At 39.7% G+C, this 15,315-nt stretch overlaps 1 protein-coding gene across 2 annotated transcripts in view; it reads left to right on the top strand.

The window, feature by feature from the left end:
* The window catches only part of Mnat1 (MNAT1 component of CDK activating kinase), a 158,587-nt gene that overhangs the window by 121,136 nt on the left and 22,136 nt on the right, over positions 1-15,315 (top strand). Inside the window, exon 8 of one of the 2 annotated variants that reach the window (XM_040742940.1) lies at positions 561-741. The exons of the other annotated variant lie outside the window; for it this stretch is intronic. Within the exon in view, the coding sequence (XP_040598874.1) occupies positions 561-726 (166 nt within the window). The 3' untranslated portion in view covers positions 727-741. Of the gene's footprint in view, positions 1-560; positions 742-15,315 lie in introns of those variants that run through there. 2 annotated transcript variants of the gene reach the window in all.

Genomic DNA, 15,315 nt, shown 5'->3' with positions numbered 1-15,315 from the left:
TTTTTATTTTTGCATGCCATAGGTGAAGAGCCTCGATTAGGTCTGAATAGAGTCCACTGGACGTAGGCTGTAGATGCCTTCTGCATGATGTTTGTGTGTAAAACTGCATTTGTTCAAATGTCTACTTTTCTATAAGCATGTTTTGGTTTTCAGAGAATCTCAGAGAGATCCTGATCTTAACTTCTAAAAAGTCCTGGAACCACTGGAAAACATGAGACATTCATCTCTTGAGCCAGGCTTATTTCATTTAACATGATGGTTTTCTGTTCCATCCAATTTCTTGCAAGCATGATTTCATTCTTAATGGCTAAGTAAAACTTCATTTTCTCTATCCATTCATCTGTGTGTTGACTCTTAGGTTGATCCCATAATTCTCCTGTAGTGAATAGTGAATATGCAGTTATCTCTGTTTCATGATGGCATTGATTTCTTCAGGTATATGTCCAAGATTTACATAGTTGATAATTCATGCCTATTTGAAATAAAGACAAGAATATATTATCTCTTTATACTGTACTGTGAAATCAATCAGAAAAAAAGTATTCTCTCTTCCAACCCAGGTGTCTACTATCATTGCTCAAAGGCTGGAGCGAAGGCTGGAATGAAGAATACTTGATACTCTTGCAGAAGACATGGGTTCAATTCCCACCATTTAGAAGATGGTGCATACACACTTGTAACAATTCCAGGGAATTCAGTGCTCTTTTTGACCTCCTAGGGTGCTAGGCATACACATGGTACACACACATGCATGCAAGTACTCACACATATACATAAAAATAAAAGTTTTAAAAAGATACCAAAGCTGAGCATTGGTGGTGCACTTCTTTAATCCCAGCACTTGGGAATTTGAGGCCAGCCTAGTCTATGATAGTGAGTTTCAGGCCAGCCAGAGAAACCAAAAAATAGGTAGGTAGAATAAATAGACAGACAGACAGACAGACAGACAGACAGACAGACTCTAAGGCAATACAGAGAAAAAAACAATCTGAATGAGGGTCTCAAACTTTGGTCATTGATAATTTTCATTATCGGGCATATTGGGTACAGCAAAGGTGATTGAGTAGAAAAGTTGCCAACTGGGACTCAGGTTGAAGTAGGTAATAGATCAAATTCCATGTGGTTTGTTGCATGCCTGTTTCTAGAACACATAGCTGAGACATAAACTAGTTCCTATTCAAATGGTGACTAGTGAAATGATTTATACAATGTGGGAGTTGTTTTAGTCTGCATACAAATTCTGCTAGTAGATATCTGTGCTACATCATCAATTGATAGCAACAAAACTCAGAAATCTAGATATGTGGGCTAACTTACTGCAGAGGAGTGTAGGTCCTTTGCTTGCACAGCAGGGACTTTGTTAACTGAGCTCTCTCTCTAGCCCCCATCATTTTGTCTTTAACATATTGGAAGATTTGAAGTCTGACTTACTAATTTGCACTTTTGGTGTTATAGCTAAGATACTTCTGCATAGCTTCTTGTGTATATCATGAACTAAATACCCATGATGGTCTTTTGTCCAGACAGATGCCCAGATCTTTAGTACCGTTTACTGAAAGGGCTCCCTTCTTCACTGAACTCCCTTGGAGTCACGTGTTTAACCTTTTGTCCCCAGTAATCTCCAGTACCTACCAGCAAATCTGTGTGACAGAGTTCTGAACTTTTCCTTCATCTGGGAAATTACACTCTTTCACTTTTAGCTTTGGGCCTATCTAAAATGGTAATAGTGAGTATTCATGTGTATATTAAATCTGAGGGCTTCCTAGTTAGACACTTTTTGTCTGTTTGCCTTTTTGAGATTAGGTCTGATTATTGTTGCCTAGGCTGGTCTCTATATCATGATCTCAACAGTCTTCCTGCCTTAGCCTCCCAAGTAGCTGGGATTATATGTATGCAACATTGTACCTGACATTTCTGAGTTAAAACATGAAAAACATAAGGAAATACTTCACCTCTTTTTGTCAATTTATAATTAATCCTGAAATAAGTAGATTCTCAAACAACTAAATGTTTTGATGGGAACTACCCACATTCAATCCAAAACAAGCAAATTCCCAATTGCCTACATTTTGTTTCTTCAAACTCCAAAGTTTTGCATTTAGAGTTCAGAAAACTGTAACAAATTTTGCAAATCAAAACTTGTTTCTGTGGTTACTTGTCCAGGTCAAAAAACAGAAGTCATTAAAGCAGTGTTAGTTTTGGCTGTGAACTAAATAGTAAGGCCAGTCAGTTCTTTGAAAGTTGCTTAGAAGGGCATCTTCCTCGAAGATTGTTATTACTAATGATTCATTTTAAACAGTTCTTTTTTCTTTAATCTTTTTTTTTTTGGTCTTTTCCCAGCAGATCATAAGTCTTCCTCAATATGAATATGTTTATTTGTCATTTTTGTTTCTTCATTTCATTGCACTGCAACTTACCCCATCATGTCACCTTACTTTGCATTCTCTTTTTAAAGTATTTATAGTGGAGTATATGTTTGTGTGTTTGTGTGTGTGAGAGAGAAGGAGAGAGACAGAAACAGAGAGACAGACAGAGAGAGAGAGAGAGAGAGAGAGAGAGAGAGAGAGAGAGAAATAACTTGCAGATGTTCATTCTGTCTGTCACAGTGGTTCTTCACCTCCTAATGCTGTGACCCTTTAATACAGTTCCTCATGTTGTGCTGATCCCAACCATAAAATTATTTTCGTTGCTACTTCATAACAGTAACGTTACAGTTGTCTATCTGTGTTTTCCAATGGTCTTAGGTGACCCCTATCAAAGGGTTGTTTGACCCCTCAAAGGGGTTGTGACCCACAGGTTGAGAGCCTCTAGTCTATCATGTGGGTTCTCCATGGATCTAACTCAGCTCAGGTTGTCAGGTTTTGTGGCTAATACCATTATCCTCTGAGCCACTTTGTTGGCCCATTCCACAATCTTCTGAGGTACAAATGATCAGGAAAGAACTCTTTAAACTGCGAATATAATAAGTACAACCAGAGAAGTAGATAGTACTCAGTACCAGGATTCTTTCTTCTGAAGTTCATGAAATATGGTCATGTTGTAGGCATGTAGGAGCTGTGGCTCCTCTCTCAACAGCTAATGAGAGAGAGGGGGAGGGGGAGGGGGAGGGGGAGGGAAGGAGTAGGGAGGGAGGGAGGGAGAGAGGGAGAGAGGGAGAGGGAGAGCAAGCCTGTCACTTAAACAGAGTAGTGTAATGTAGCAAGAGTTCTCTTTGGTTTTAATAAAATAAAATCTCGGAGTCAGCTATCCGGGGGTGAAAGCTGAAAGATCAGAGAAGCAAAGCAGCCAGCACTAGAGTTCTTACCTCTCCCAATGCTCAGACCAAAACGGTAGTCCTGTCCTCAGACTGTATCCTTAGAGTGCATCCTCAGACTGCATCCATCTCTACGAGTCTTCAGATTAATGCTGCCTCTATGAAGCCTGTCTCCTCCTGCCTTATATCACTCCTGTCTCTACCTCCCCAGTACAGGGATTAAATGTGTGAGCTCTGTTTCTCTTTTAGACTCATTCAATCTCATGTAGCCCATGGTGGCCTTGAACTCACAGAGATCCCTCTGCCTCTGTCTCCTGAGTGCTGGGATTAATGGTGTGTGCCACCAATGCCTGTCCTTTATGGCTAACTAGTGTGGCTAGCTTTGTACTGTGATCTTCAGGCAAGCTTTATTTGTTAGATCATAAACAAAATATCACCACAGCATAATTTTGGAGAGGCTCAAGCAAGGCACATAATAATATGGAGCTCTGCTTTCAAAGACAAATGAGTGCTAACAGCATGTGCAGACCATGCGTTAGAGAAAGATTGTGTAAAACCTCAGAGATTAGGGGGAAGCCGTTTTGAAAGAATGTTTGAAATTTGAAAGAAAGTTAGTCTAACAAGAGAACAGGGCCCAGAGCGGAGAATATCAGAAACTATTTAGGATCAGATCACGAAAAATCTTATTTTCTGTAACAGTCTCTTGGAGGAAATAATGCTCTCTGCTCCCTTTCTTCCATGTCCTAAATCAAAATAGAAATCCCCCTGCTTTTTCTATAACTAGGCTCCAAACAAATACACTTTATGAATGGGGAGCTGTTGAGGGCATTGCAGGTGGGGTAGTCAGATTTATCTTTTAGAAGAGTATTTATGGAATACATATTTGAAAGACCAAGATTTAAAAAAATTGCTCAAGTAAGAGAAATCCAAGCACTGAGCATATGCTTGAGAGAATAAATTTAGGGGAGATTAAAGTACTCCATCAGTAGGACTTGGCAACCAACTTCAGGTAAAGGAACGGGCAAGGGAGATGCCAAGGCTTTTGTCCTTGACTGTGTGGGTGGCTCTCAGACGCCTTCCACAGAGACAGGGCTTCCCCTCAGTTTTGCACCACTAGACACATGTCTTTGTGAGGTAGTGCAATAAGCGTCCGAATGACTGGGGCAGCTGCTTCGGCCACCCTTCTCAGTCTGTTGGGACGAGCACTGCATTTCTTCTGTCGCCAGAGAACACGCAGCTGTTGCATCCCAATGGTGTACTACCAACCACCACTTGTCACAGCTGCTAGGCTGGATCAAAATAGGCAGATTTGGAGAGACTGTGCCCCCTATTCGATTCATCATTGTGTGTGTGTATGTGTGTGTGCGCGCGCGCGCGCGCGCGCGTGCTTTTTAAAAAGTTGATCTTAGATGTGTGCTAAAGTATTATAACTGTGCAATCGTGACACCCATATTAGAGTGCTTATCTGTAAAGAGGGAACCCCAAAGTCTGTTTTCCCAAATAACAGTAAACTCATTACTTACTCCCAGCAGACTGGGAGACAACAGCAGACTGTTTAAGCTTTATATTCAGTTGTTACAGAAACTATGAGTGTTATTAGTATGTTGATATCTTATGCTTAACCCCTCACTGTTTCTAGACTATTTTTAACTCTTACCAATTTTATTGCTCCCAATTTCACATTGTAAGGATATCTTTTCCATCAGTTTTATATTTAATTATAAAGCCCCTCTTCGTGGTATATATGTTTATTTTTGCTTTATACAAATGCCTTGGATTTTCCTGTCTACAAAAACATTTTCTTTTTTGCTTTTCTTTATCTTGTTTTTTGATTCACTGCCGGTGATTTTAGGAGAACAAATGTTAGACTGTCTTTGCCCCGGTGATTAACTCACTGTAGCAACTGGATAAAAAGAATTTCCTTACCAGAAAGTGTGCAGGCACTTTTCTTATTCCGCCTCCCTGCTTTCTCCCTTGCTACTTAACATTAAGATTATTATTACTTAAAAACAACAAAAATCCTATTTTACTTGTTTTCATTAAAGTCCTGCCCTTATTTTATTTGTTTGTTTTTGACACAGGGTTTCTCAATATAGCCTTGTCTGGCCTGGGAATTGCTATGTGGTCCAGACTGGCTCCAGATTCACAGAGATCTCCCTGTCTCTGCCTCCCAAGTGCTGGGATTAATGATGTGTTCCATCATAGCCAGAATTTTTCTTAACACATATTTAAATAAATTAATTTGCCATTGTTATTTTGAAAACGTGTATGAGTGTTTGCATGTGTACCATGTAAGCCAGAAGAAGGCATTAGATTCCCTGGAACTGGAGTTAAGGCAGGTTGTGCTGGGAACTGAACTTGGGTCCACTCCAGGAGCAGCAAGTTCTCTTAAGCCCTGAGCCACTTAATGCCTGTTTTTTCTTATGTAAATGAAGCTTAAAATTAGAATGACAGACTAGTTTAATTCTTTTACATATCATAAAATGTGTTTCATTCTTTAGTTTAAAAGCTCATTTTAGGAGATCCTCAGTTTTGGTGTTTTCCTTGGAAAAGCACAGCAACTTTCTGTTGCCCCAGGTGTTCACGGTGGCTGTCTTAGATGTGCTTGTGTCTCAGGACTGCCATCTCACTTAGTAGAATTTTCTTGTTTTTTAAGTTACCAATTTTTAAAAGCCTCATTTACTCATTTTGACTGTGAGGGCACACAAGCATACCATATCTACCTTGTGGAAGTCAAAAAACAGTCTTTTGCTTTCTGTTTTTTCCTCCTCCAACGAGGGCGCTGGGCATCAAACTCAGTTTGGCAGGCTTGGGAGCAGGTACCTTTAAGCACTGAGTCACTTGCCAGCCCAGTTACTATCTTTACAAACAAAATGAACAAATAAACAAACAAACAAACAAACAAAATTCCCCTTATTGTTCAAGAAAATATCACAGAGTGTCCTTGAATTTCAGCTGTTTGATTTTTGTTTTTTTGTTTTTTTCATTTTGTATTCTTTAAATGTTAAGTGCATTTCAGTTTGCTACTAATGGGTGTATATATCTCATTCACATCATATATTTAATAATTTTGTTCTGCACCCTTGGCATTGATTCTCAAAGGCAGTTAAATGTGATGGGTGATTTTATTAGCTGTGTCTCTGTTGCTGTTGTAAAATTCCACGCCTAAGGCAATCTATAGAAGCAAGTTTGTTTTGGTTCCAGAGGGATAAGGGTCTATCTTGGGGAAGAAGAGGAAGCAGGTATGTTGGTAGGAGTGGGAAGTTGAGAGGTCACATCTCCTACCATAGCACGGAGCAGGGAGCCATCTATCTAGAAGCACAGTGAGGCTGTAAATTCTCAAAGCTGGCCCCCAGGACCAGTGTCCTCCAGCAAACTGTACCACCTCCTGGAGCAGCGCCTCAGACTGGGGCTATTTTATAGAAGAAGAAACCAAGAGACATAGTGGTCAAAAACCCTATGTCAGGTTACAAATCAGGCGAGGACACTGCAAAGATTTATTTCCCATAGCCATTTAAGCTGCACTGTGTCTTATTACTAATATTTAATATATAAATCACAAAATTCTGTATTTAGTTTTATTTAAGATTACTGTAACATTCATAAAGCCAAGTTTCCTTAAGCATATTTAGATTGTGACACAGCATGGGGAGCAGTAATATTAATATTTAGCTATTTATTTATAAAGAACTGTGACCTCTCACTCTGACACATGGCTTTAGGGTGATAAATTCTAGAGCCCTGGATAAAAAACCATTATAAACTGTGTGATCACTGTGTGGTTTAGATGAGCAATGTCCCTAGAGGGTGGTGGTTTTTTAAAGTGGTGGAACATAAGATTCAGCATGGATGAATGTTAAATTCAGTTCTTAATTTCTTCTAAGTCTCCCCAATAGTAAAAAATAAAACAAAAGAAAAAGGTTAAAATTATATAGTTCTGAGAAACTCAATTTTACAAGTTCTTTATTTTTTTCTTTAATTTTTTTTTAACATTTCAGACTTTAGTCACCTGTACAGTGGTTAGGAGCACTTGCTGCTTTTCCAGAGGACCCAATTTTTGCTCCTAGCACTCACGTTAGGCAGTTCACAACCAGCTGCAACTCTAGCCCCAAGGCATCTGACACCCTTTCCTGGACTCCGTGGGCAGCTGTGCCCCTGTGCATATACTCTTCACATACATACCCGTAAATGCTGAGTGCCAGCCACTTAATGGCATTGTAGTTACTCAAATAGGTAGTTCCATCTTAATGGTAGTTAGTGACTATTTCATATGGTGCCTATATAACTATGGTGAATTTATCAAATCAAGAATTCATTCAGTTGTATAACTGATCTTTTTTCATCTGAAAATATTTTTCTGAGTAGTCCATTTTTTCTTTGATCTCTTGGTGTGGGGTCTATGACAGAGGAAATCATGCTTACCAACTATTCTTCCTTCTTTAAAACATTGTCATGTTTTGTACCTAGAATGATAAAATAAAGCTTTGTTGTTAAATATTTGCACAATTAAAAATAGATTCTGATAAGTATTACCAGAGTATTATCCATATTACTTAATGATTCTTAGAATGGTCGTTTATAACATTGTTGAAGGTTAAAAAATGAAAACTGTCCCTGTATTCAAAGATACAGAGTAAAGTAAGTTGGTTCAAATCTTTTCTGCACATGGGCAAAATTATTGTAAGTCCAGATGCTAACTTATGGGATTCTATAGACTTTTCTCTCTAATGCTAAACTCTCATGTTGACCTCACAAATTACGGAGTCAGAGAAAACAGGGCCTGTGGTGCTTTGAATGTGATGTCCTCCATCATCTTCTGCATTGAAGACCTGGTCCTTAGTCTATGCTCTGTTTGACAGTTTATGAGATGTGCCTTGCTGCAGAAGGTATGTCACTGAGGATGAACTTTGAGAGTTCAAACCCTGCTGTCATTTTAAGTGTGCTGTCTGCTTCCTGTTTAAGATGTATGATCTCAGTGTGCTCCTTCAGTCACCATACCTGCTTACTGCCATGCTTCCTACTGTGACTCTGATGGACTCTGATCCCTGTGGAACCACAAGCCCCAGATAAAACCTTCCTTTTGTAAGTTGCTTTAGTCGTGATGTTTTAGCACAGTAAGAGGAAGACAAAAACTGGTATTAGAGAGTGAGTGTTGCTGTGAAACCTGACTATTCTGTTTTTTTGGAGGAGTGTAGAAGACGACTTTGGAAATTTGGACTAGAAAAGTAGTTGGACACTTTAAGCAAGGCTTAATAGGCCATCCTTGTAGGAGTCTGGAAGACAGTAGTGTTGATAGTTACATGGATTGTGGAGGTCCAGATCAAGAGGTTCTGGAGGGGAACAGTGCTAGCAACTGTGCTAGAGTCCAATTCTTGAGATACTTTGGCAAAAAATGTGATTGCTTTCTGCTTCTGTCCTAAGAACTTGCCTGAGACTAAATTTAAAAGGAATGAACCAATTCCTTGGGTGTAGGACATTTTAAGACAGCCTAATATTGACTCTGCTACATGGTTATTAGTAATCACTCTTTTGAGGTTTACAGTGAAAAAGAACAAATGAGGCAGAAAGAAATAGAAAATATATATTTGAAGAGAAAAAGAACACCAGGAAACTTAATGTTGCAGCTAAGGTTTGTGCTGAAAGAGGTAAGGAGATTAAAGAGAGGCCTGATCTACAATGGAATAAAGGGAGGAGTGCTTCCGGGCAAGAAAGCACCCAGCTAGACCTCCAGTTGATGAAAGGAAAAGGCCTAAGGGATTTCTGCTCTAGAAAGGAACAACAGACAGAAGCTGCTGCAAATGTGGCCCGGGGCAGTGAGGATCCTCCTCAAGCTGGTAGCTGAGCTTGCCAGTGTGCTGCACACAGCCCTGGCTTTGGAGTCAGAAAGTATGCATGAGGAAAGGGGCTATTGAATTGTCTCCATGGTTTCCAAGAGCCGCGGAAGCCAGGCAGCATGTGGTTGGGAGTCATTTGGTGAAGGGGCGGAGAGGACAAGAGGCCCTGAGAGGCCATTGCATGGAGCTGTGAAAGTGAAGTCTGGGTTGTGTTGGAGATCCCAAGATACTGGAAACGCTAGAGATGTGAGAGAGCTGCCAAGGGAGCAGAAGGAGCCCGAGAGAGAGGGTGGCGTATTGCAGGCAGCAGAGCACAAGGGGAGAGCCATCTAAGCCCGTGATGACAGACATGGAGCTACAGATTTGGAGTTTGTCCTGACTTTTTCAGGCTCACTTAGGCTAGTATTTCCTTACTATGCACCCTATCCTCCCCTATGGAATGGAAATGTATATTCTGTGCCATTGAATGTCGGAAATATGTAATTTGGTTTTTTATTTTACAGAGGGTTACAGTTTAGAGATTGCCTGAGACTTTGTTTTTTTATTGTGTTGAGACTATGATAGACTATGGGGACTTTGAAGTTTGACTAAATGCATTTTGCACTGTGATATGACTATAAGACTATGGAAGCCAGGAAGTAGAATGTAGCTGTTTGAATGAGATATCCCAGGTTTTTACATTTAATACAGGTGGTGATACCATTCAGGCAGTATAGGAGGTATGCTTTTTCTGGAGGAAGTGTGTCACTGGGGGCAGGCTTTGTTCAATGTCTCATACCATTCCCAGTGCACTCTCTGCTTCCTGCTTGATTTTTAAGATGTGAGCTATCAACCTGCTTCTTCAGTCACCATGCCTATCTGCTGCCATGTTCCCATGCTGGAATTATAGGCCCAAATCTTTTCTTCTTTAAGTTGCCTTGGTTATGGTGTTTTGGCACAACAATATAAAAGTAACTAATACAGGTTCCTATTATTCCAACACCCCCTCCCTCCCTCCCTCCCTCCCTCCCTCCCTCCCTCCCTCCCTCCCTCCCTCCCTCCCTCCCTCTCTCCCTCTCTCCTCTCTCTCTCTCTCTCTCTCTCTCTCTCTCTCTCTCTCTCTCTCTCTCTCTCTCTCTCTCTCTCTCTCTCTCTCTCTCTCTCTGTGTCTGTCTCTCACACACACACTTACTTGCAGGCTGTAAACAGAAGCAGAGGTTTTCTTTTTTCCCAAATAAACACACAGAGTCTGAATATGAATTATAAATGCTCTGCCCATAGTTCAGGCTTATTACTAACTAGCTCTTAAATTTAAATTAACCCATTTTTATTAATCTATCTATTACCATGTGGCTTGTGACTTTATTGCTCTTCAGCATCTTGCTTCCCCTGTGGCTGGCTCATGTGTTTTCTGACTGCCCTTTCTCCTTCCTATCATCCTTAGTTTGGTCGCCCTGCCTATACTTCCTGCCCCTGTTACTGGCCAATCAGTGTTTTATGAAACCAATTCTAGCGACATCTTTACAGTGTACAAGAGGGTTAGTCCACAGCAGCATGCACAAGTGCATACATTTGGGACTTCCTTAGTCTTGGTGATTGAGTCCCTTCAGTAGTGCTCTTTAACTGCTATTGCAGCCTTGGCTTCTCCAGTTCCTGAGACCATCAGTGATAGCTATCACAATAATAGAACACTATAGCTAGCTTCATATACTTAAGATTTTCTGATTTGGGTGGATTTTGTTTGTTTTGTTTTTGTAGGGACATTTGTATTAAATTAGTAAAAATATACTCAACTTTATGAATTAATATTATAATTAAAAGTTTATAAGGAATAACCATTTTATATCATTACAATTTGTTTCAGATATTGAGTTTAATAAGTATTTAACATGTGCATTGTATCAAGGGAGAAGCAATCTGAGTCAGGCTTGAAATGTGCTTTGGTTGTAGATAAAGTTTTACTACACAGACAACAAAATTCACTTGTTATAAAATGTAAGTAGGCATTCCCTGTCTCTCAATCTCTGTAATGAGTAGAATAAGCCAAATAATTATGATCTGTTTATTCTCTTTATGCTGATATAGAAAAATTCACCCAAGTCATTAAAGGACCATAAATGATATAATATAGTTGTAAGTTTGATGCCAGAATTATTTGGGTAGTGATTTTTAATATTAACCACTATTTATATAGCCTAATTATTACACATTTTAAAACCTTAACATACTTTAAAAATAGATTGTCCCGGGCTGGAGAGATGGCTGCTCTTTCAGAGGTCCTGAGTTCAATTCCCAGCAACCAAATGGTGGCTCATAACCATCTAATGAGATCTGGTGCCCTTCTCTGGTGTGCAAGCATACATGCAGAGCACTGTATATATAATAAATAAATAAAATCTTTAAAAACATGGATTGTCCCAGGCCAGGAAACGGCTAAGTTGGTAAAGTGCTTATCACACAAGCTTGATTCCCCCATGTGAAAAAGCTGAGCACCGTGGCACACTTGTAATCCCAGTGCCGGGGAGGTGGATGCAGGTGGATGGATCCTGGGGCTTATTAGCCATCTAGCCGTGCCTGGTTGGTAAGGTCCAGACCAGTAAGAAACTGGCCCTGCCTCTAAAAACAATATGGGTGCCTCCTTAAGAATATCTAAGGTTGACCTCTAGTTTCTACATATACACATGTACCTGTGACCATACACACAGAGTATGTGAGAGAGAGAACACTTAGAAAAAATATAATGTGTACATCTTCTAATCATGATGGGGTCTAATTGAAATTGACTTTAAAAGGGAGGTTTGGGGATCTGAAGAAGATGGCTAAGAATGGTTAAGAACACTAGCTGCTCTTCTAGAGGACCTGGATTTAATTCCCAGCACCCCCATGGTAGCTCACAGTTTATGACAGCAGTTCCAGGTGATCTGATACCTTCTGACTTCCTCAGGCACCAGGCATGTACATGGCATACAGATATAAACCATGCAGGCAAACACCCACATACATTTATCAGAAAGGTGTGTTTTCTTGTTCATTTGTTCAACTGAAGGAATTTTAAAAGGTAGAGCATATTAGGAAACGCGCTAAATGACAGATATTTATAAAAGAAGTAGGCTGGTTTTGCTTTCTGCCACTTAGTATGAAATCCCTTCCTGTTTTCCAGGAAACAGTGTCAGTCATTTGGTAAGTGTACCACACTTCCTTGTATACAGTCTTAAAACTATTTGCTTTTGTGTCCTTTTGGTTTTTTTTTCTTCCTCTTTTTCTTCCTTTACTCCTGTGTCAATTGAAGCAAGCCTTATATATATTGAGGTAGAGTAGAAATTGGCAATATGAACAGACAAAGAAGTTTTTAACCCAAAATCTTATTTTATAGACTTATGACAAGTGTAGACATCATGCTATGTAGAATGTGGACTTCAGTACAGAAACAGCATGTTATGTTTGTCTTGGAGGGAGAGTGCAGCCCAGATCTGGAAACTTTTACAAGAGGTGATGTCCAAAGTGGTGTAAAGGATGTAGGCGTTGCCAGGTGCTAGGAAAGAAAGTCATTCTAGCAGGAGAAAAGCACGCATAGCTCAGAAGCCTGGCTGGCCTAGTAATAGATCATGTTCCAGGAAATGCAGCATTATTGCTGGAACATGAAATATTCAAGGGATACGAGAAGAGGAACTTTTTGAGAAAGGCTGGAAAATCAGGTTTAGATTTAAGGGATTTCTATGTCCTACCGGATGTATATATAGGGAACAAAGCAATGGATGTTGATCCAGGGAATAGCTTGAAGTTACTCTTGTTGAGAAGTAATCAGTATCAGGGTGTCCAAGTGTGCAGGTGACAGAACAGAAGTCAAGGGACCATGAATGTTTATGAGAGGTTTAACTTCATATACGTTCCACGGGTAGTAACTTAAGCTGCAAGAGAAAAAGATCTTCCTTCTCTTAGAAGGCCAGCCTGGGCTAAACGTGCCCCAGAAGCTGCCCTTCTGTTTTCCTTTTTACTTCAATACATTTGAAGATGGGAAGTTTTATTCTTTAGAGCTCTCATAAAATGTTCTAGGTGATTTGTTATCCAAAATGAATCCACTTCCTACAGAGGAACAAATATGCAGATACCACAGGCCTTTTCATTTCTAGGTGTAAGAATGATTTTTAAGTGCATACAAGCATATTAAATCCTAGAGGATTGTTATGATTTTTAGGTTCCCTCCCTATTCCTATTACTGACTTATAGTTTAGATTTATGAGTTGATTATTAGTAATATGGCAAGTTAGTTTTCTGTTAGTAATTGCATGTATATAGGATTTTTTTAAAATCTCTTTTTCATCTGGGTAGTTTTACCTTGTATCCCTAGTTAATGCATTGTTACTGAATAATATTGGTAGGAATTTACACACCCACTTTGCATAAATTGCTAGGGAATGTATTAAAATTTCGTATCTAATTTAGGTTTTAATCTCAATATATGGATCTTGTTTTATGAATCAGTTGATTCTTATGTAAAATAGGAATAAAGTATTTTTACTTTTCACAAGCAAAATCCCAAGTCTAGTTTCAGGCTTCCAAGTGACATTCTTTAAAGCACAGGAAACCCCTGATGTCTTTAAGAGAAACGTGGCACTTTCACTGAGATGTGTATTATAATCTTCTCCACAGAAAATCATTATTCTTGTTAGGATAGCCCTCCCTTCAAACCACTCTCCCTTTTTGGGTTCTCCGAATTATAATCGTTTATTTTGTCCTACATAGCAAAGCCCCTGCTGCCACCGTGGGGCACAGCTGTCTGTTAGGGTTCCAGTGTGGATTTTCTCCCATACCCTCACGTGTTGAACGCTTGGGGCCCAGCAGTGCTACTAATTTGAAAGGAAGTGGAAGCTTCAGGATCTGGCGCCTGGCTGAGGAAGTAGGTTCCTGGGGCATGTCCTTTGAAGGTTGTGCCTTGTCCCTAGCCTCCTCACTCTCTGATTCCTGTACATATGGTGAACAGCCTCCTCCTCCACACACCAGGGCACTGTAATGTTCTGCTTTGCATCGGGTCCAGAAACAAGAAGCCAGGTGACTGCGAGCTGAGTGCTTGTAGGCTGCTGTCAGAGATTTTTGTCAGTGTTGAGGAAAGTACACTGTCTCTGAATTTCTAGTATCTTTACTTCTCTTAATGGTCTTTTTTGAAACCAACCTCCCTCAGGCTACTCTACACAGAGGATGGTATCTCTTTGAATTGGAAGTGTAGGTAGTACACGACCCAGGACTTAAGTTAGTGTCATCTTTATTATTATATTACTTTACTTTTACATCTTGCGAGCTTAACCCAGTTATAGCAGTGCGTTCTTTTCTTCCCTGTCCTGTATTTCCCTGCTATTCAGTGCTCTCCCTGAGATAATGTACCTCTCAAACAAGCATCTCAAGGCTTTACTTCATTGTAATGTCAGTGTATCATTTCCAGCCTTAACGTCTGAGATACTGTGAAAAGATTTTGAATTTTCTTAAGTAATATATTGAGATGGCACTCCTGTATCTCAGTTACACATTTACAAATGAAATTTGAGGCTGAAGATGGCTCAGCAGTGATGAGCACTCACTGTTATAGATACTTTGAGTTCAGTTCCTAGGATCCAAACCAACAGCCATCTGTCATTCCAGTTCCAGGGGATCAGGCCCCATATAAACAATAATGCACATAGTCCAGATAAACTCACACAAACACATGCACACAAAATAATAAACCAGTCTCTTACAAAAACACAAATTCATTTCAGGACAGTCGCAGTGCTGTATAGTCATCACATCCTTGTAATGCAGCACGTCTCTGTCATCTGTGTAAAGCCCTGCACATGGTAAGCTTTCTATCTAGTCCTTTCCTCCCAGGCCCTAGGAACAGCCAGCTTGCCCCGTCAGTATGGCTTATCCATCTCTTCTGAATATTTCATGTACATAGAATCATATAGTATTGTACCCCTTTTGGGTCTGCTCCTTCATATACATAATTTTTGAGGCTCAGTACTCCACTGATTTTTTTAAAGATCAAATAATATTCCTTTTTGAATATGGCACAATTTATTGATCTATTATTTATGGATTAGCATTTGTCTGTTTATACCTGTAGGTTATTATGACTAATGTGGCTATGAATGCGCCTACACATATAGTTCTTCGAGATATTTTATTTCTGTTGCTATATACAGAGAAGTAGAATTGTGAGATAATATTATGATTAAATCTTGTCAGCTTTGTTTACTTTTTTCTTTTTTGGCTTTT

Source organism: Mesocricetus auratus, unplaced genomic scaffold, assembly GCF_017639785.1.
Source record: "Mesocricetus auratus isolate SY011 unplaced genomic scaffold, BCM_Maur_2.0 Super-Scaffold_15014, whole genome shotgun sequence".
In the NCBI taxonomy this organism is placed as follows: Eukaryota; Metazoa; Chordata; class Mammalia; order Rodentia; family Cricetidae; genus Mesocricetus; species Mesocricetus auratus.
This window is presented reverse-complemented; position numbering and strand designations above follow the sequence as displayed.